This window comes from Gastrolobium bilobum, unplaced genomic scaffold (assembly GCF_033153095.1).
Source record: "Gastrolobium bilobum isolate Gb01-03AN ecotype WA unplaced genomic scaffold, APGP_CSIRO_Gbil_v1 utg10034, whole genome shotgun sequence".
Taxonomy (NCBI): domain Eukaryota; kingdom Viridiplantae; phylum Streptophyta; class Magnoliopsida; order Fabales; family Fabaceae; genus Gastrolobium; species Gastrolobium bilobum.
The window spans coordinates 189,523-212,857 of NW_026897437.1; the positions used below are offsets into that span (position 1 = coordinate 189,523).

The 23,335-nt window shown below is 30.9% G+C and overlaps 2 protein-coding genes across 4 annotated transcripts; one reads left to right on the forward strand and one right to left on the reverse strand.

Annotated features, from left to right (window-relative positions):
* Positions 1 to 6,624: 6,624 nt before the first annotated feature.
* LOC133306914 (F-box protein PP2-B15-like) lies at positions 6,625 to 11,873 on the reverse strand. Its single transcript, XM_061507309.1, has 4 exons — positions 11,601 to 11,873; positions 11,378 to 11,496; positions 9,901 to 10,368; positions 6,625 to 6,850 (listed from the first exon to the last, which is right to left on the reverse strand). The coding sequence occupies exons 1-4, from the start codon at positions 11,871 to 11,873 to the stop codon at positions 6,625 to 6,627; spliced, it is 1,086 nt and encodes a 361-aa protein (XP_061363293.1).
* A 3,245-nt stretch (positions 11,874 to 15,118) lies between these two features.
* Positions 15,119 to 18,092, forward strand: LOC133306935 (uncharacterized). 3 transcript variants are annotated; one of them, XM_061507345.1, is made up of 8 exons: positions 15,119 to 15,410; positions 15,564 to 15,630; positions 15,734 to 15,773; positions 16,166 to 16,298; positions 16,387 to 16,458; positions 17,458 to 17,538; positions 17,680 to 17,741; positions 17,830 to 18,092. In XM_061507345.1, exons 1-8 carry the CDS (start codon positions 15,153 to 15,155, stop codon positions 17,894 to 17,896), a joined length of 780 nt encoding a protein of 259 aa, XP_061363329.1. In that variant the 5' UTR covers positions 15,119 to 15,152; the 3' UTR covers positions 17,897 to 18,092. The 3 variants fall into 3 exon arrangements, with proteins under 3 accessions (XP_061363329.1, XP_061363330.1, XP_061363331.1); XM_061507346.1 differs by lacking the exon at positions 17,458 to 17,538; XM_061507347.1 differs by lacking the exons at positions 17,458 to 17,538; positions 17,680 to 17,741; positions 17,830 to 18,092 and adding an exon at positions 17,318 to 17,435.
* Positions 18,093 to 23,335: the final 5,243 nt, after the last annotated feature.

Consider the following 23,335-nt stretch of genomic DNA (forward strand, 5'->3'; position numbering starts at 1 on the left):
ACTCAAGTGTCACATTAATTAAAAATATATTAAGCGATAATTATATAAATAAAAATACTGTCTTAAAATTTTGAATTGAAATATAATATAAAACGCATTTATTATAATGAATTTGAACGACTTGAACGAGAGACCAGTTAATCAATGTCACGAGAGACAACACCAAAGACTTGAACCACTTAAATGATTTAGGACGAAAGAAATATAATAAAGAAAGAGTGCAATTTTTAAAAAATTTAAAATAGGAGGAAATTTTAATTTTTTTAAAGAATAATTTTGCTTTTCTTTTTTTATTACAACAAAATAAAATTTAAATTTTTTCTTTCTTTGTCATTGTATTTTTCTAAATTTAAATATAAAGGTTAAAGAAGACCATCGAGTTGGCCATACGCCCATACCGTCCAAACGTATCTCGAATATAATTGGAGCTAGACAGAGCAAGACACCTAGCGATGTCTGTTCAACTTAATTTGAGCGTGTGCGAATCTAGTTGTAATCCAAGTAATTGCTAAAGTACAAAAAACTTCCTTTTAATAATTGTATTGCGCACTGGGAGTTGGGTGGTGCCATTCGTTAGTAAAGTGTAGTTGCAGTTTATTATTATTATTATTAGTTGATACTGATTATTTGATTAATCTGATTTATGTGGGATAAGATTATATGTGCTACAAAAATCTTTTTACTAAATTTTAACATTATAACATTTTTAGGCATTCGCATTGAAGATGAGTGATTAAGTTAAAACAAACACTTACAAATTGAGAAATTTAAATAATTAATATTAAATTATGTGCTCAATTCATATAAAATACGACCACTTACAAATTGATCTACATATTTCGTGATATGATCATATGAAAGCTGCGGTGTTGACCAAGAATGCGAACTGTGAAGTACTGAAATATTTTATTTGATTTGATGTGATGATTCCATAATCTAAATGACTAAATGACAAAACGGAGTTTGGCTGGCGCAATCGAAGGTTTACTAGTGATTTATAACCTGAAAATTTTCAGAAAAATATAAATTGCCGTTTAGTTTCGATATTTTTGCGTACCCAAATTTTACTTTTATGGCACATAACACTTGAAGGTTCAAAAAAACAATCAAAACATTAAAAAATGGTAAATCTTTTTCTTATATTGTTGGAGATCAGTTATTTTATGTTAATAAAATAAAATTATAAGAGGGACCCATAAATAATTGAAGAAAAAAATAATAGAGGTGGGACCCACTTTTGTTATGTGTGTGTAGAAAAATGAATTATCTCATGTTGAATGAGATAAATATAACCCTAATATATTATATGAGGAAGGATCCATTTACAATTTTTTTTGAATTGTTTTACAAATTACACTATGTTCTCCCGGGAGAACATAGTGAAATTAGTGTTCTCCCGGGAGAAGATAGTGTAGTTTGTAAGAGTTTATAAACAAAAAAATTTGTAAATATAATCTGTCCCATATTATATTTAAGGGCATCGGTTACTCATGTATACCTTGCAAGTGATATTATTTTTAAAATATATTTTTTACGTTAAATTTTTATATATTCTTAGGCTTTAATATTTTTACAGTGAATGTAAATAAGTTATCTACATTAATTATCAAGACGATGTCATTTTGAGTTGAAAAATTAAAAAATCATAATGAAAAAAACTATTATAATCCTAAAATAAATTATAATTAAAAAAATATCTTGATTTTTGTCTCAAAACAACGTCATTTTGGGCTCAATGTAGATAAGTTATCTACATTTACTGTGGAAAAAGTGAACTCATATTCTTATCATGCAAAAAAATATTTATCTTTTTTATAAGAATTCACAAATTTTAATAGAATCTTACGTTTTTTTTTTTCGGTAAACAAAATAATATCAGAATATTATGTATTTAATGTATATGAAAACAGAAATAGATACAAAATTTTAATACGATGTTATCATGTAAAAATTTCAGTGAATTCAATTCTCTCTTGTTTTACAAGTATCTATAATATCTTAAAAGAAAATTTTATTTGGCAAATTTGCTGATGTGTTGCTCTCTCCTTTAATATCTCATTTGTGTTCACACTTAAATCACTTTGAAATATTTTCTCTTTTAGTAATTATCAAATTTGAAATTTAAACTTAGGGAAAAATGTTTCTCCTCTTAAATGACACAATTTATGTCATTTTACTCTCACAAAGAGGTACGACCCACACTTTTATATTTTTTTGTCCACTCTCTCACCTCCTTTATCTATCTCTTTCTCTCACTTAAAATGATACAATTTTACATCCTTTGAAATGACACACATTTTTCCCTTAAACTTAATAGGTATGAAAATAGTTCATCATTCTTTGGTGGGCGGCAAATAGTTGTATTAATATCTTACTACTTTTTGCATTAGTAATTGTTAACTTTATTAAATTATTAATAATACCACTACTATTTGCATCAAAAGTTGTTAAACCTATTAAAAATTTTATTAGAACTTTTAAAAAATAAGTTCAAAAAACCTCCTTAGTTCATGTATAAATAGGATATGTGTTATTGCATATTTTTCTTTGGTAATCAGCTTTTGTGCACAAATTTTTTCTATTTCTATCTGTTTATCTTCTTCGTCTTCTCAAGTTGTTCTTCTGCACAATCTTACCCATTATTTGTGCGTTTATAGTCTTCTACTTCATGTTTGTTGATATTTCATGTTCATTATTCTTTACTTTATTGGGTGAATTGTTTATATTATTTTTATATTCTACATTATTAATATAGTATACTGACACATGAGCTAATTTTTTAATTAGTTTTAATGCTGAAGTCAGAGATACCTTGCTGGAAAAAAGGAATCTGTGACTGATGAAGATGCAGTGTTGTGAAAAGAACATCTTTGAAGTAGCCACTCTTTGAAAAGTTTGGAAGAAAATTACTTTAGGAGTAAGGATAAATAACTTGATATTTTTTCTATTTATATTTTTTTTGTTTTGCATTCTTTTTTTTATAGCAGATTATATGTGAAAAGAACATCTATCTATCTATATTTGTGCTCATTTGATAACAAAGAATAATTTTAAAAAGAGAAATTAAAATTTGCTTAAAATTAAATAGAAATTATTGATACATGGTAAGAAAAAATAATATCATTTATTTTTATTAATTTTATACAAATATATATGAAATATTCAATTTTTTGTACTTAATAGTTTTTATTTTTGATTAATAACCAACATTCTAAGAAATACATTAACATCTATGCATCTTTTAATGAGATCCAAATCAAAATAGTTATAGTAGGGTCTTGAATATTCTCACATAGATTGTAACATTAGTGTGACAGTTATGAGCATGCCCACTTAGCCAAATTTCATACTTTTATGGTTCAAATTCCAAAGGTTCCATAATGCGAGTGCAAATAGCAATGGCATCTACGCGTTGGATCCCTCTCCACTTACACTGTATATTTTCTGTTTAAAAATATTTCCTATTTAAAATTTTATGCAATAATTATAAATAAATTCGTTTATGATAAATAGCTCTACCATGAAGAATCGTTCTTTTAAAAACGGATCCCTCTAGCACTTTACTTTGATATACTAAGAATAGAAAGTAAAATACGTGTAAAAGTGACTTAAATATCTTTTTTTTGATATCAACAAACGATGTTGTTATCAATACGTTTAAACTATATATAATATTTCAGTTCAAATTTACTTATAAAATTATGTTATTCTTCTTAAAAAAAGTATTCAAGTAAAAATTAAAATTTCATTAACAATATATTATAAATAAAACTTTTTTTCTTTTTTATAAACTTCACCACTTTAAGAGAGAACACTGAACCTCAACATAGATCAAAACATAATAAATAAATAAATAAAACAAATAAAAAATTAAACACTATTGTTCAGTTCTATTAAACCGTATAATGATACCTCAAGGGTATGCACTCAAAGATATCGTATGGATAGGTATCTTGGTTGGCTTATAGCCAATATCCCCATCACTGCGCACAAGCAATAGGCTTATAGCCGAGACGTGGGTGTGTGCACAATGTGGGCAGAAGTAGTAAATGAGTTCAAACTGTGTACCTGGGGTCCTTAGGCTCTTATTTATAAGGATTACCTGCCTAGGTTTGAGCCTTTTGAGCTCCCCAGATTGCATTAGGGTTCAGCTCCCTTTCTGTTGGGATGTGATCCTTATCTTGTGCTCTTTAACTGTTTAATGTTGTTGAGATATTCATGAATCTATCTCTTAGTAAATTCTTAGGTGAGTAGTTGGAATATGATATTCATATCCATAACAACTATATAGATTCAAAACATATTGTCATTCTTCTTAATCCTTGAATTAATAAGAAAGAAACTTTTAAGCTCAAAGAACGATTCTAAATGTTTGGTATGATAGTACAACGGTAACACATAAGCCTTCGTAAAAAAATTTCTTCTGAAAATCAAAAAATTATTTTTAAAAAAGAGTGTAGAAACACTATGGCCAAACAAGTCTTCATCTAACTATTTTTCACTATCCTAACTGACCAAAGAGTTGTATTCTTCTATTTCCTTATATTGCAGGAACAGAACCACTAATTTACGCATCGAAAATGGTTAAGTCTATTAATAATATTCATTATTATACTATTAGAATTAATTAATTTTTTTGGTCTTAAAAGGAACCAAATTGTTGCAACTATTAACCACTACGATTTATATTGGAAATTGTTAAATCTATTAATAATATTTATTATTATGTCTATTAGAATTAATTATTATACCTATTAATAATTGAAAAGTAAAATTATTTCCAATTCACCATGTGTCTCTTCGTAAGTCAGTCAATATGCCTATATCCTTTATTGTTTGCATGCTCCTTGCAGTTTTATGTGTCTCTACGTAATTCACATTATTTGCCAATAATTTTTTTTTGCATGTATTAATTATATCATGAGGGGATATTCTTACTACCAAAAAAATTCACTACCATTTACAAAAAAAAAAAAAAAAAATTCACTACCAACCTATTATCTATCTAATTATCATTGGATCAATATTTTCTCTTTGTTCATAAATTTTTCAGCATTTTCTCTCTTTGAACCAATAGTGATTAGATAGGTAGTGGGTTGGTAGTCAAAATGTCTTCTCTCTTATATAATAATAGATTTTGAATGTGCAGAGAGACAATGAAAAGAGACTAATTGGAGCATTGTATTAAATGTGAAAAGGTTGTAATTGTTCATCTTCATTAACTCTTATGCAAATAATAAAACCAAAACTTAATTAGAAATACAAATACCCTATGTTATAATATTCTATTATTAATTTTATTTAAAAGTATTATATATATAATTATTAGTGTAAAATATTAAATTAAGTATATAAATTCAAATGTTTGTAAACTTAATAAGAAAGAAACCCTTAATTCTATCTTTAATTAGTGTCTTTTGGTCATAAGCTCAAATCTTTCCTCATAAATGTTTGGTATGATAGTTCAACGGTCAAACATAAGTGGTCATCATCATAGTTCTTCTAACAATGGTATGTATATATAAATGTTTAGACCAGCAATTTATATTTACACATTAAATTTTATAATCGGTTCTGATTACATGCAAGTTATGTATACTACAAATATATCATGTATTAGATGCATACTTTTATTTTAAATAAAAAGTATAAGTAAAAAAATATTTAAGAGAAAGTATATTAAAAATCATAAAATTAATATGCATAATTTAAATAAAATAAAAATTAAATTAAAAGAGATGAATATTAAAAATCATAAAAATTTCTTAATTAATACAAAATATTTGAATTTAAAATTTTAAAAAGTTAAGAATAATATGTGTCATTCTTTAATGGAGACTAACATAATTTTTTTTTAATGTATAAGCAATTAAGATTTGGAGAGAAAAAATACAATTTTTAAAATTGAAAGTATAATCGATTAAGATTTTGGGAGAATAAGAAGTTTTAATATAAAAAGAGAAATTTAAATGTAATTGATAATTTGAGTTTTATTTTTGGTGAAATTTAAAAGTAATTTAAAACTATATATATATATATATATATATATATATATATATATATATATATATATATATAGACGCAACTATAAAAGTCTCTTTTTTTTTTGTAAATAAACATAAAAAAACATGTTGATATAAAAATGCTGACAATTAGAGGCGGCAAGATAGGTTCGGCTAGCCTCCGTCAACACATTTTTATAATTAAATTAAAATTTCACCATTCATTTTTTATAATTAAATTCCTAAATTTGAATTCAGTTTTGTAAATACTAATTTGTAAAATTCTAAAGACTAAGGCCATAAATCCTTGCAAAATAATTATTATTTATTCTTATTAATTACTCAATTAAAAGGAATGACCCTTCAATGTTTTGCCGTATATCATTATTTTAATAGTATTTATGATTAGTTGTTTCTTTTTCTTTTTTTCTTTTTTTGTAATAAAGAGGGGCAAAAGCCCCAAACAAAACAAAAATTACACGACGCGAGAACTTAAAAGATCTACAGAAACATCCTGAAGAAGGAGCTCTAACAAAGGAGAAGGAGGAGAATGATAAACAATAAGATTATTATCATCCTCAAAATGCCTAGAAGCAAACCAGTGAGCACATCTGTTATTTTTTCAAAAGGTGTGGACCCAACGAACATCCCAATCTTCAGCAAGCCATTTGTAAATACGGGAAACAACCTGAGAGTTTATGTGATTGTTGCTCCCTTCTTGGATAGTGTTAAGAGCAATTTCTGAGTCACATTCCAACTCCACTCTCCTAGCACCAGTACCCCAGGCCAGCTCTAAACCTTTGAGGATACCCCAGAGTTCTGCATCAAGAGGATTACAGAAACCTAATCTGAAAGAGAAACCACCCAGAAAAGCACCATTGTGATCTATGATTAGTTGTTTCTAACCCAATTAGTAGTTGGCTTTTCATATTCTTCACCAAATTATTGTTTGTAGAGTTGAAGTGTTATTGAGATTAAATACGATGCATTAAATATATGCTTATATATATGTTAATTTTGTGAATAATTATTTATACTTATGCAATTAAGTTAATGAATGATCTTTTGATATTACCACATTCAACTTCAACTATCAAGTGTTTGTTAGAATATTAAACGTTGTAGCTCAAATATTTGCCAACTCTTCATCTAATATATATGTCACAAATACACACACCTCAGAAAGTCGATTTAGAGGCAACTATAGAAAACATAGATAGATAATAATCTAGATGTAACTATAAGAACATTTTTTTTTTGTGTGGATAAATATGAAAACCTATTACATGCTGATATAAAATGCTGACAGTTATAGGCGGCAAAAAAGGGGCGGGTTAGCCTGACAACACGTTTTTATAATTAAATTAAAATGTTACCCTTCATCTTTTATAATTAAATTCCTATATTTGATTTCATTTTAGTAAATACTAATTTGTAAAATTCCAAATACTAAGACCACAAATCCTTGGAAAAAAGTAATTATTTATTTTTTTAATTACTTAATTAAAAGGAATGATTATTCAAGATTTTGTAGTATATCGTTATTTTAATACTATTTATGATTACTTGTGTCCAACCCAATGAGTAGTTGACTTTTTATATTCTTCACCAAATTATTATTGATAGAGTTGAAGTATTGTTGAGATTAAATATGATTTAAATATATGCTTATACTTATGTTAGTTTTGTGAATAATTATTTATACTCTTATACAATTAAGCTAATGAATAATCTTTTGATATTATCAGATTCAACTGCAACGCACAGATAATACAATAATTTCTTGTCTTAAAAACACACAACTATTTAGGAAATTGAATAATACTAATCTCAATAGTTCCAATCGTAATCACCGAATATATAAGTCCAATGTAATGGTAAAAAATGGCCATTGAGACTACTGTTGCCTTGGTTTGCATGTGAGTATTTGCGGTTCAATAATCATGTAGACTTGAGGAATGGCATTCTACAATTGGTTCAAGTGAATTGTGAAAGTTACATTAAAGCTCAATGATAGATGAGACTAGTACTAGTTGATACTTGATAACTAATCCTAGTAACGGTAGATCAGTAGACTAGGCTTGATGTAAATCTAAGAAAGGATAAACAGCATGCATAAAATGTAAAAGCAATATGCAGTCATGCTAATTTTGTTTTATTTTTTAAAAAAGAAATATAAAGCAACCCCTTACTCGTCAAAATGTAAAAGCAAAATGAAGAAACATACATTGAACAAAGGTTTAAGATCAGAAGTAGGAAGCTACAATGTGTCAATATAGGTTATGACACGTGGGTCGACCCGCGACACGACATGAAAATTTGTGTTTGGATTGACCCGTAAAAAAATTCGTGTCGTGTTCGTGTTGAAGTATTCGTGTTCGTGTTGACACATATTTTTTTTTAATTTTTATTTTTATTTTTTTTTAAATTTTGAACCATTTTTTTTAAATTTTGTTGTCAATTACCGTTTTGACCCCTATTTTGCGTGTTATTCGTGTCGTGTCGTGTCAACACTCAAAAAATTCGTGTCGTGTCAATGTTGAAGATTTTGACACGAACAAAAATGCGTGTCGTGTTCGTGTTAATGTATACGTGTCGTGTCAACCTATTTTGACACCCCTAGCTAGCAGCAGCCAGCTAACATGAGCTAGAGAAAGAGAAGCAAATTAAGTGGAATGTATCTTCTCCCTTCTCGTAATAGTAATATCGATTCACAACCATACAACCTGTGAGGCTTATGTAAACGAGTCTTTTAAGTATTTAAGCCCAAAACCCATAATGGGTTAAAATCTAAAATCATCCACCGAACAAATGGCATCCACCCCGTGCACATAAGTGGATTCAACATTCAAGGCAATATATTAGCATTTGTTTCTTAAAGGTCCGTTTAGGGAAGAGACAATGAAAGAGATGATTTCATCTTGCATTGGTTTTCAAAGATGAAACGGATGAAACGATGAAAAGAAGATGAAGTCACATGCAAGGTCACTTTTTTTCCCGGGGGGGTGTTTGGTTTAGGAATTTTGGGGATTTTGATAGGTAAGTGATAGGTGTGTTTCTCAGATAACCATGTTTGGGAGGGAGTGTTTTCTGAAGATGCCTATCTAAATGTGATAGCAAGGTAAATGTATTTCGACATCAATTTCATCCAATAGATAGCTTTCCGTTTCCCACGTGATATATGGTATTCCTGGAAATCTACCAATCTGCTTTATTTGGTGATTGTCCAAAAGACTTGGGTACCCCCAGTTTAAGCGCGCGAAAGGACAAATTTCGGATCCAGAAGAATGAGTGCAAATGATATTGGAGGGAACACCAAGATACTTTCGATGTTATTGTGCCTCAGAATACTTCGATGTTAGCCACTAATTATTGTGCAACTGGTACTGTTGTCCCTTTCCACCATTCACTTAATAAAAGGTTATTTTCGTAATATCAAAAAATTTCTCCATCTATATTTTACCTACATCCAAACATAGACTTTATAAAAGTTACCTAATTTCCCTATCAAAATTTTATCCAACCAAACAACTTTTTTTACATTTTCCTACCAAACTCATATTCCAACTATTTCCCTATCAATTACATTTTCCTAGTATTCATAAAAATTTATCCTCAACCAAACGCCCCCAATGTTTTTCAAACATTAAGAGACATACATGTCATGAAACAAAGTTCGTGTATTAAATGTGTAAATTAACCAAACTAACTTATAACTCCCGAATATAGTATATATATCTTTACACTTGAGAAGTTTTTCCTTAATTTTAGAGGAAGAAAAGTTCTCATCCCGAATATATCCATCCACCTATAAATCTAATAATGTTTCAATGGGACTTCCATTTATTCTACTCTAAGATCATACAAGAATTTTCCCTTTACACTTTAGGGCTCACACTTTCTTGGTCCAACTTGTTTAGGTCTTACTTCAATGCCTTCAACAATAAGCCCTCCCTTCAATTGATAACCAACCTCCATAAGACTCATCTTAACCTCCTGGTCAGCTTCACCACTGAAGAATTCTCCGAGCTCAATTTCCATCCACCCATCATCCTCTCTTTGGGATGGAACTGGAATCCCTCGATCTTGGATCAATATGTTTCCAAACATTCGGTTCCCATGTAACAGAGTCTCCTCCTTTTGCTTGTTCTCATCTTTCCTGGACAAATATACCCTCCCATTTTTCACCTCATTGGCCACAGCAACTCTTACCTCAGATGCCGCGGAATCAAGCCCATATTCTCGATGGGTAATCTTCATTATGAGATAAGCCCCGTATATCGTGTTTGGTGTTAGAATCCGGGTCCTGATTTTGCCTTGAATTTCTAACCAGTTCACTGTTCTGAGCACAGCCACCTCTTGGAATCTGCAAAATTATTATTAAATTAATTCCTATTTACTATAGCCTATTCGTAGCAGCCTGCTTAACCCGGAATAAATCTTTAATCGCATCGAAAATTCATTGTCATTTATTTTATGATATGTAAATAAAAAATTTCACATCATTTAATCACCTATCATTTATTTTTTATTTATTTTTTATTTTTTATTCATTGTCCTTCGTTGGTCATTTTCTTACTTGACGCTGAGTTAGTGGGGTTGGATATATGTTCGATTCCCGCTGAATGCATTCTTGGGGAGGAGCTGAACCTTTAGCCATCACTGTTCCCCCGCACTCCGGATTAGTCTCATAGCCGGCTCAAAGAGTCGAAGCTCATGGGAATACCGGAGGGAGCCAACTCGTCTCAAAGAGATAATTAGGGTTAGGTAACTCAAAAAAAAAAAGTTTTATTTCTTAACATAAGTTGAAAGTTGAAACTCTGCCTTTTGACCCAATTAATACCAGGGTTTGATATTGATATAATTTTATCTTTTATATATATAAATATGAAGGCAACGTGGAATCATATAAAGAAAAAAGAAATATAAACCTCATAAAAATATGTATGTGATATAATGAAACGGGAAACTATTTTTTTATGGGATTTGATTTTTTTCATGTTACATAAAAATTATTTTTTCATGTTGAACTTAACTAATAATGAGTCCCACACTCATGAAAAAAAAATTTCAACGCAAACCAAAGATACCGAAAACGTACGAAAAAGAAGTGTTTTACCCTCTCTCTTTTTTATTGATTAAAAAAATAAATATTTTATAAAATAATGCAATGGGAGGCCTTGTATTCAACTTGCGCATGCGACGACGTGCAGTTTGTGCAAAAGTCAGGCGTGTAAATCCTAAGCGTGATTTGCCATGCGCCACATCAATTAAACATTATTTTGACAAAAAAAATTGACTTTTGAATCAACCCCATATTAAGAAAATGTTTTCGTTTTAAATTTATTATGGTCAAAAGATAAACTTGATATTACCTTGATTCGGGCATTGATCTCCAAATCCAATACATTGGATCATTGCTCCATGCTATCGACAACTCCCTTGCAGATATGATATAAGACTTTTTACCGGAAGACTTGTCCAATTTGAAGCTCTGCATGTATCAAGGAACATAAATAATAGAACAAAAATCAGGAATTATATGTTGAAAAACAGATAGAGACAAGCATGAAAATGAATTGAAGCTATAGATAGTACCATGTTTCCCCCATCTAGGAGAAGTGGATTGCAAAGAGCATAGAAGAGGTGCTTGTATGAAGAGGATTTGAGTATGAGAGGATTCACAGCTCTGGATACAACGTCATGGTAATCAGAGGGAAAGAAGCTGCGCCAAACCATGTCAGAGTCAGCAGCAGAGCGCAAAGTTGAGGAAACCATTGAGAATCTGCATGCGTCTTGTGGAGATGTGTACGATAGAATTGTTGAAACACAATCATCCGGTAATGTTTCTATGTTGAAACTAGTTGCCATGTGTGGTTTGAATTGATACATCCAAATCCAATTGATATTTCAGTGAGAACCGTGGTTCATTATCAGAGAGGAGGCTTTGCTTTTTATAATATAGGCAAATTTGACAGGGTGTCATTGCTAAATATAATAATGTTTTATATTAAAAAAAAACTTGAAATCGTTATGAGTTAGATCCGACCCTATCCACATTAATTACTGTTATACTTTGTTGCACGTCCAAATTCTAGTCCCTTTGTGTTGCTACACGTATGACGATAACGATGACATGAAACTAATCTCAGTATGTGATAAATTATTTACAAACAATCAATTCAACTCAAAAGCTTAAACTTTTGGTGAGGCTACATTAATGATTTTATATATTCAACACGCCCCTCACACGAGAGCCCACTGAGCTTGAAGGGTGGACAATGCACAGGCCCACCTACCTGTGCGAACAAAGAAATTTCACTTGAAAAAGAAAGTGAGAGGCGACGAGGATCAAACCCGGGACACGAGGCTCTGATACCATGTAAAGAACTAATTCAACCCAAAAACTTAAACTTTTAGGTGAAGCTACATTAATTTGCCACAGTGAACACTGACAGCGTTAAGGCTTGCCTACCGCAACGGGTCAATATGGCCGACCGTCAATCAAAGACAGCGATACTGCAAGGCCTACCCCAACTTATACACAACCTTGATATTTTGGCCAATATTTGGTTCCGTATTTATAGAAATAAATATATGGAATAATATTTTTGCTAAAATCTGGAGATAATTTCTGCACTTACATCAAAATGAGTGAGATTTTTTTTTCTTTTCTTTCTCCATCTCTCTTAATAGGACCCCATTTATTTTCATACGAGTGCCTTAAATAAAATTATGTCCTTCACTTGGGATAAATATTAATCCCAGACCATATACCAAACCGTCATTTTCCATTGGAACTTCCTTCCCTGTCACACAATACATACCCACATGCGGCGGCTATACATATTTGATAAGTGGGGGCGGCTATGGTCAAACATTCGGGTAAGAACTGGTGGGCATCAATATCTCATACCTGTAAGATTTTATTAAAAATAATCACTGACTTCTTCATATATTGTAAAATAATGCCATCTGTTCACGTTCATATGTACACGCATTATTTAATATCGATATAATTTCTATCATTTGATTTTAACTCATTTCATGTTCTTTGGGTAGCAAAAAAAGTTCATTGCAGCAGAGTACTGAATTCGGTACTTTTTTTTGAAAATAGAAATTTTTTTCTTTCATTTGACTTCAGACTTTTGTTTATATTTTCCTTTAAGTTTTAATAATAATAATAATACCCAAAAAGTTCCCCTTAGGATAGATGCCACAAGGAATTATTTTAAATTACATTACATATTCAAAGTTCATTAAAATTTTGGTCTAATATTTAGTTATTTTGACCATGACATCGCTTGACATTGAGAATATCTTTTATGGAAAAAATGTGTGTATCTCTTTGTGTTTATCCCTCTTTCATCAAAGGATTTAAGTTTGTGTTCTTTAAAAGAACACATATTGGTATTCAAAAAAAAAAGAAAAAAAGAACACATATATTTTTTTATCTTTTATGTATACGTGGAGGGATCTTTTGACAGAGTAAGGCGTAGAAATATTACTCCCCATCTTAACTGTTAATTTTCGCTCATATAATGATTATAGTTTATAGAGTCATATTAATTAATTATTAATTTCAAATAAATGACAACCGTTAGATGGATGAAAATCAATAACTGAGATTGAGATAAGAAGTAAGATTTCTAAGACTTACTTTGGACTCTGGAGTAAAAAAAATCCCTATATATAGTTGTGAACGTTACATTTTTATACCTTTTGTTTACACACATTTTTTTGAAAAAAAAAAAATAGAGACCAAGGAGTATATTGACTATCGTGTTTATCTTATATTATTGTATTAAAAAGAAGTAATATAAAAAAATTAATATGCTAACATCGTATAAAAAAAATTAATATGCTAACAATTAACATTAATATAAACCCAAAGTCTCTTCACTTGTGGTAATTTTCTTAATTTTATATTAAAAAAAGTAAGATACAGTATTAGTGAAACTGTGTAGTATTCTTATTTAATATTATTTTATCAATGAAATTTGTGTTCATATATAATTTGTTTTAAGTTTTAGATATTTATTAATTTTTTCTAAGCATAAATATGTTATTAATGTAAATTTATGTATTGAGTATTTATTTTGACTCCCAAATTACATAGTTCAAGCTTCACCAATAGACACATGCACCATAACTAATGACTTCAATTTTTTAGTAAAACATTTTTAATTAAATAGTTTGATTAAGATATTGCATGGTTGAATTTATCCGCAATTTGTTTATACTAGTTTTTTATTTTAATATACTTACTAAGGATTATATAATTCTTCATTCCAACTTATCAAAACATAATTTAAAACTTATGTGAGCAAAATTATTTTTCAAAATAGCTTTAAAACTAACAAGTAATTTATATTTGTAATATTTTTAATGGGACACAATGATAATTGAGATTTGAACTTATTTTTTTTTAAATTAGCCAACCTCTCACTACTAGCTCATCTCTTATGGCTTTGGCTGTAACTTTATAAGCTATATATGCTAATCTTAATAAATATAAAAACTATAATGCCCATGTGTTTTTTACCTAAGTAAAATTTTTTTTCAAGTGTCTATTCAAATATTATTCAACTAATTTCAAACTGCAGTTATGAGTTATGATAATCTTGTATAAACAAGCAGTTATATTTACGCTTATTATTTTTATGTTGCATAAGAAATTATTTAAGAAATCAACTCTTCACACACAAATTCAAAGTGAGTTCTACTTTTTTTTTTTTCTTTCTCACTAATAATAGACCTTCCCTCCACAAATAAGTCGGTAGAAAATAATAATTACTGCATGAAAAAAATATTATCTTTAATTATTGAAAAAGTGTTTGTCCTTTTGAATAACATAAAGTTATGCTATTTTTAAAAAAAGATAGACACAAAATAATATTTTTTATTAAAATTTAAATTAAAAAAAACCACTCACTTTCTCTCCTATTATTTTTTTTTAATTCTTGTGTCTATCTCTCTCCTAAAATGACATAACTTATATCGTTTAAAATAACAAACATTACACCCTTAATTATTTATGAAAAATAAGTTAATTATTTTTGTGAAAGTACATATTAGCAGTGCCCGCAACCTTAACCCCGCCATTATCAGTTATCAGTTGTAACACCACTAATCTTAAAGACCGCAACCATGTCCATGTCCATGTCCATGTCCATGTCCATTACCCCCAACCTTAAAGTCTCTCCTTCCCCTTCTTTGCATCACCCTTCCTCATTCCCATCACTATTATCTTGCAAAGCACCCATCTTTGGCTCCAACCCTTCGGTCCTCACCCGAAGACTTTTCATTCCTTCGGTTTCCGGCATGTGGGATGCCTTAACCGGCGGCAATAACAATGCCCGTGAAGCCGTACTTGCAATTCGACGTGGGATGTCTCTCTTCAGACAGGTTTGTGTTGTCTTGTTCACCTTCTTCCTCATGCACTAGTAAAAGCACCTTCTTTCATCGTCCTCAGTTTTTTGTTTTTATATATTTTTCTTCTTTTGTGGCTATTAATTAACCTTTTTGTGGTGCGCTTCTAATTTCTAATTAATTGTTAAGGGTGACGTGTCGGGGTCTCTTGTGGAGTTCGACAAGGCAATTCAATTGGACCCTCGTCAAAATGCGTGTAGGTTTATGCAACTCTTGTATGAATTGACTTTGGAATATTGATGTTTGATTCCCTTTTGCATGAAATTGGTTATGGTTATGGACATTGTGATTGTTACCAGATCTTTGGCAAAGGGGCCTCTCACTTTACTACCTTAATAGGTACTCACACTTTAGACTATACCTTCTTTTTTATTTTGAGGATAGCTCTCTGTTGGGTCTAACTAATTTTGAGATAGAATCATTGTTGATTTTTTTATTTTATTTTTGAGTCTTTTCAACCGGTTCATCCTTCGGACTAATTCGGTTCGAGCACTGTCGGACCCTATAGAGGGGTGGCTCTCCCAATATCATTTTTCCATTCCCAGGGCTCGAACACGAGACCTCTGTTTAAGGGACACAAGTACTTTACCACTTGTGCTAATGGTGTTTGGTTCATTGTTGAAATTTTTAGTGACGAGGTCGAATGGAAAATAGGTGTTGGCAAGCACAATTACAATGTACCACAACTGAATATATCAAAAAGAGATTGAATTGGATCCCTTTTGCCATAGATTTGAAGAAGGAGCTGAGCAGTTTCGGTTAGATGTTGCGCAAAATCCAAATGATACAGAAGAGTCCATATGGTGCTTTCTGTGTGAAGCTCAACTATATGGAGTGGATGAAGCAAGGAAACGATATCTTGAGGCTAGTCATTGATTCTATTACTAGGAAGTTAACATGAAAAAAGAACATGAAATATTCAAGTAACTATCCACTTTCTAAATTAATTTAGGTTGGCAAAGATCCAAGGCCAGTCATGCGTGAAGCATATAACATGTTTAGAGATGGTGGGGATCCTGAAAAGGTTTGCTTTAATGTCTTTTGAATTAAAATGCAGTTATTTATGTTAGATATAAAACTATGTATAAGCCTTCACCTAATAGCTTAATCTAATTTTAGGGTAGTTGATCCTTGACAATTTCTAAAGCATGTCGTTTATTTTCTTTTCTTCCTGATCATTTACCTCATATAATCTGGTAATCCTTTCCAGATCTTGAGTCCTTTCCGAGATACTTAAACTATGATTCTGTAGGCCCAAAACTATGATTCTGTAGGCCCATGTATTAATCTGATCTAGTTTTCATGAATTCTAATATATTTCTTATGCTTACACAAATGTTACACTTTAGCTTATCTTCTTGAAGATTAATTATGCCGATATGCCATATGTGAAGGGGACACTACATGGTCCTCAGCCTGTTATTAACTGTAATAACTTATATAGTATCTTGAAACAAAATTTGTTTCCATACAAAAATTAGAAAGCAAAATGACAAATCCACTTCTTTTTGCTGAGAGAATAAAAATGGGAAAATTAACAGTGAGGACTTGCTGAGGCTGATATTTATCCTCAAGGACCTGTTAACCACATCTGCAGCACATTGACAGAGACTAAATTATATTAATTCAAAAACTAGGAAGATGACATTATTCCAAATGAAACTACAAAGTCAAGAGTGCAACTTTTTTAGAATTAGGCTTGGAGGACCAAATGTGAAAATAGCCTAAATTAGTTTCCCTTTTTATGTGGGTTTTGAATTCCATAAGATCTTTTTTTATTTTGTAAAAATTTGTATTATGTTTGACAATTAGATTAAGATTCCATATTTACAATTTTTCTCTTCTCATTGTCTATATCGTCATAACTGTAAACTTATAAGCAGGTTTGCAATTCTTATCTAAGTTCAGTTCCCTGCATTAAAGGCTATAAAATATTATTGCTAGACTTTGTTATTGGTACTCCAAGATTGCTCATACCTTTATGAAATGCAATCTGAAACAAGCAATTGATTTGGCTGCCTAGCTTGTGGCTTCATTCTCCAACAGCAGAGAAAACGACTATTTTTATGCTTCACTATATGCTGGGCTTTATTACGAATCTCAGGTATTGTGTGTGTGTGTGTTTGATATCATTATTGATAATACAACTCTAGCTGCATCTTGCAAGAATCACATTTTCTTCTCATAGTCTAGGGGCTGTTCTTAACATAGAATGATTTTGTATTAATGATTTTTCCATGTGTAGAATGAAACAGATGCTGCTAAAGTTCATATAGTTGCTGCGTGCCAGTCTTCTTATGGGCAGAGGTATGGTTTTGAATTTGTACACATATTTTGGCTAGACAAAAATTGCAACTTGGAAACATGAAAAATGCACATTCATTCTTTATTGCAGATCTGATGATTATATGGCTTCTCTTTCCAAGGTTCACTGTCTTTGTCGAAATTGGGTCTTCAACTAAAATATTTTGCAGTGTGTTCATTATTGAGCATGATGAAACCGATTCATAAGTTGTTTTATACACTATTCACAGTACCTTGTGAGTTACTGTGCTACTGAGTTGCAGTGTGTTCATTATTGAGCATGATGAATTTGTTGTCTAAATATCCCCCCAAGCCGTTATACCAATCTTAATGGCTTAATATTAGTAGATATAGTAGGAAGTTTCGTTAACATGAACTTTATTTATTTTATTTTTTTGTAAATAACATGTACTTTATTAAAATAACGAAATTACTGTTGGGGCAGGATGTACTTACAACCAAAAAAATTTATTACCTTTATAACCAACTTAATCACCGTTGATTTCCGTCAATCTAACGGTTATCATTTATTGAAAATTAATAATTAATTAATAAATGCGACCTAATAATTTTCAATAAATGATAACCGTTAGATTGACGGAAATCAACGGTGATTAAGTTGGTTGTAAAGGTAATAAACTTTTTTAGCGGTAAATATATCCTTCCCCATTATTGTTTATATGATGAGTAAACTACCTAGGTTGATTTTGCATCAAATTAATCTTACGAATAATATTTACCCTAGCAGATTATATCAATATTGAAATTTCACACAATGTCGGAAATATAGTTTCCACTGATCGGGTCAACCTCAATTTAGGATTGAGTTTAATCAAGTTTGCAGCTTTAGTCAATTGATGTGAATAATCTGTTCAGAATTAAATTGATTCAACTTTATATTAGAAGGATCATGATGAGGATGATCTTACTTTCGTCTCTTATTCTTCAGTGAAATATTTTGTTAGAATATTAAGATGTATTCTATTTTATTAGACTTAATATTTCTCATGTTGTATGAGATAAAATTATCTCTTCTGCACATATAAAAGTATATGGGGTCATGTGATGAGAAGAGAGAAAAAAAAATGTGCATCCCACATATTTTTATATGTGTAGTAGATATTTTTATCTTTTACATCATGAGAAACATTAAACATTTTATTATTATAAATATAAGCCTTGTGTGATTATATTACACAACAGTTTCATAATTTTAAGTTGGTACCAGTTCTGCAAATCCCTAATTTTGTTGCGCCTATTGCACAATGACTATCCTCCTCCTTGTTGTGCATATTATCGGCAAGTGATTACTTTATTTCTTTATTTTATTTTTTTATTTAATTACTTTATTTTTTTATTTTGTTTAAACAAGTTATGTCTAGTCAGTTTTTTTTTGTAGTTAGAGATATGGATCCGACATGAATTCTTATTTTGGGTCTTTTCTTAATAAATTGTCTCTAATTGTTGTGTTTACCTTGAATTTCAAGTTTTTTTTTTTTATGAATTGATAACTCGTATAGGAATAAAGAAAGTTAGAGTTCACAATAGATATATTAAGATCTTAGTCTTGACAGGGGTAAAATATCAATTCTTGTATGATCTAGACACGAGCTTGTGGGAATTGCGAACTTTATAATTATCGCGCTTAAGGCTTAATTCGAAAGGAATTTTTAAGAAATTAGAATTCCAATTGGATTAAAGGGTTAAAGAACTAAGATATTAGGATTTAGCCAATTAATTCATAGATGATGAATTAATTGAGATGAAATATTAATAAATTGAATTAATTCTTGTAAGAAGGATCTGAGGTGAAATAAACCCTAACTCCAGTTTTTATTATTGATTTTAAAATCCAATTTTTAATTCTCTGAATCATTGTCTTGCAGTTTATTCTTAAGTGAAATTGTCTTTTATTTTATTTTCATAATTGAAAATTACTTCTACAAAACCAACTTGATTTGTCTAAATTAAGAGGAATAGTTAACATAGTATTTGGTGTCCCTAATCTTTGTGGGAACTGTTCGGTCCTAGAGAACCGTAAAATAATACCGTAGGGTATGTGCTCAGAGATATCCTATAGACAGATATCTTGGTTGGCTTTATAGTCAATCCCTCAATCACTGTGCACAAGCAATAGGCTTATAGCCAAGAAGTGGGTGTGTGCACAATGTGGGCATAAGTAGTAAATGAGTTCACAATATGTACCTGAGAATCTTTAGCCTTTTATTTACAGGAGTTACCTCTTGGGTTTGGGCCGTGTAAATATCTCAGTTAGTGTAGGATTCAACTCCTTATTTGTAGGGATAGGGGTTTTATCTACCTTATCTTTATTGTTCTTTATTGTTTCATGCTCTTACGATAATTGAGTCATTATCCGTTAAGGGAATTATGGATAGGTAGTTAGGATATGGATATATTCTATAACAGGAACCATACTCTCTCGTTACTTATTATTTTTGCGACCGATATACTTGCCGTGAGCGCAACAAACAAGATCATATATCTCTTTTACTGTTAATATGGTTCGTGAATTTCTTGATTCTCTTTGTGATTCCCATTGGGATGCAATTGTCAGAATTCTGCGACAAATCAAAATATCACCAACAAAAGACTTATCATATAAAGATAAAGGACATGATTATGTTTATAGCTACTTAGATGTTGATAGCACATGTTCTCGTTGTGATAATCGATCCACTTTAGGCTATTTGTGTCATCTTTGGGGAAACCTAATTTTTTGGAAGAGTAAGAAATAAATTGTGGTAGCAAGTCAAGTGCGAAGGTTGAGTATCAAACAATGGGACTTGCAAAATGTGCGTTTATCCGGTTAAAACAATTGATTAAAGAACCAAGTCACTGTAAATAACGTTGTGTGAAACTGATTTGCGACAATCAAGTAGCGTTACACATATCACTGATTTGCGACAATCAAGTAGCGTTACACATATCTTTCTAACCTGGTGTTTCATGAGAGTATCATGCATATCAAAATTGACTGCCACTTCATCCAAGAAATGATTTAGTCTGGAGAGATTAGAAAAATATTCATAAATTTCAATTATGACTTATAGATATTTTCACTAAAATTCTTAGAATTTCCCGAATAGACTGTATTTGTAACCAACTTAACCTATATGATATATACACATGTATTTAAGAGGAAGTGTTAAAATATAAAAATATATATTATTTTATTATCCCACATCATGTAAATAGGGTCTAATCTCATGTACTCTATTATTATAAAAATAAATCTTGCGTCATATACATAGTGTCACAATCTTAAGTTATTTATCTATTTTACTCTTAATTTCGAATAGGCAATGGTGACTTGCAGGTATTTAGGTGTTGATTATGTACAATACGACACGCATACCAATATTTTAATTTTATTTTATCTTAAGTATAGGAGAATTTTGAAACTTCAAGCGTATATTCCCAGAGCGATTTTGGGTTAAATGATAGAGGCTTATGTTTAATATATGCGATATGTTTTTCTCCTTATATGGGATAAAATACCGCTCCTACGCATACAGCAAAAATTATGTTAATATTTATTTTAATTTTTTTTAAAAAAATGAGTCTCGTATATTTTGTACTTATAATATGAGATAACAAGTCTCCTGTAACATAAGATTTGTATTCCCCTTTTCTCCTATTATATATCAAATAACTTAGGGAAATTATACTCTTATGTTACATAAGATTCATCTCTCATGTTACACTCACATAAAATGATGTGCCTCTTTTTTTTTTTAAATTAAGGGTTATGTTTATCTCATTTTACATGAGATAAACATCTCTCCTACACACACAAAAAGGGTTGGGTCCCACCACTTTTTTTTTCTCTCTCCTCTTACATGTGGGTCCCACTTATACTTTTATTTCTACAACATGAGGTAATTCTTTTCCTACAACATAAGAAAAATATATCCCTTAAATTAATGGATCCCACTTAATTTATCTCACAACATAAGAAGATAACTTCCCTCTTACAACATGAGAGAAGTAAAGTCCAATAACTCGTGCCTAAACCATCAGCTGGATCAATTGGAAGGTGTTATTTTAATTTAATCACTATCTCGAGTCTGGATTAAAAAAATTAGATAAATGAATCGACAGAGAAATAATAAAAAAAAAAAACAACAACAACAACAACAACAAAACTCCTGGCTAAACATAATACGAGAAATTAGGTTACGAGACTCGGCGAGGGTGTAGTGTAGGTTTGTTTTTAAAACTAAACATCTTGCAAGTAGTTAGACGTGACTCGTTGGGATTTGGTAGCAGCCGTCTTCTTTCTTTCTTTTTTTCTTTTGGCGCAAAGCATATTATGGACAGTGGCAAAAATTCCGTACTAGTGTTAATTTGTAAAAGTATCTCCACGCTGAAACACATCCGTAAAGATTGACGAGAGTAGAGCAGTCAAACACGTAGGGTTGACTGACGTGACCAGTCCCGCCACATACATCGACGTGATCAGCAGCCACAGATCCAATTCACGTGTCTGCATGAATCCCGCCATTTGGTCTGACTCATTTGAGTCCCGCCATATCAATTGGCGAGACTATTGCAATAAATGAAAAGAAGGGCGATCATGATATATTTATCAATTCCAACTCTCACCCACTTTTTTCAAGTCTGTCTTCAAACAAATTAAAAAAAAAAGAAAAAAGAAAAAGAGTAATCCATGCAACAACTCTGAAAAACAATTTAACACGCCAGAGACCAAACCAAACCAAACAAAATTATAAAAAAAATTGGTACTTACCCAAAGGTGGCTTTCTGTTATTGGACGAGGATCGCCAATGACCCTCACCTTGTTTTTTTCTCCAATTAGCCATGCCCCAGATGAAAAAGGGTAAGACCCAGAAGAAGAAATTTGAAAACTTTGCTTGCAAGCAGTGCAGAGCCACAAAAGAAGAAATTTTTTTTCCAAACTTTGGCGGATTCCAGGAATTCCCTCAACAGAAAGAGAGAGAGAAGAGAGAGAGAGAGAGAGAGACAGGTGTATATTATTGTACAGGGACACAAAGATACAAACAAAAAAACGATGGTGTGAAAAAGTAAGAAGAAGAAGAGAATGAAATTAAGGAGTTTAAAGAAGTAGCATGATGATGATGATGTCCTCAGTATTACTATTGTATAGTCTCGCCAATTGATATGGCGGGACTCAAATGAGTCAGACCAAATGGCGGGATTCATGCAGACACGTGAGTTGGATCCTACGTGGCTGCTGATCACGTCGATGTATGTGGCGGGACTGGTCACGTCAGTCAACCCTACGTGTTTGACTGCTCTACTCTCGTCAATCTTTATGGATGTGTTTCAGCATGGAGATACTTTTGCAAATTAATACTAGTACGGAATTTTTGCCTATGAAGAGAACAAAACTAGGACAGTACTCGAAGTGAAGTGATGTAATCACGACTTGGACATATATGACTACTCCAGCTAATCATGTTTTCAAAATTTGTCCTATCCTGAGAGTTGCTCTTTATATATATATTTCCAGTTTCGATTAAAAATTCTTAATTCATCTTCAACATGTAGAATGAGTTACTAGATCCTTTTGTTTTTATGTTTACATGCCGTGT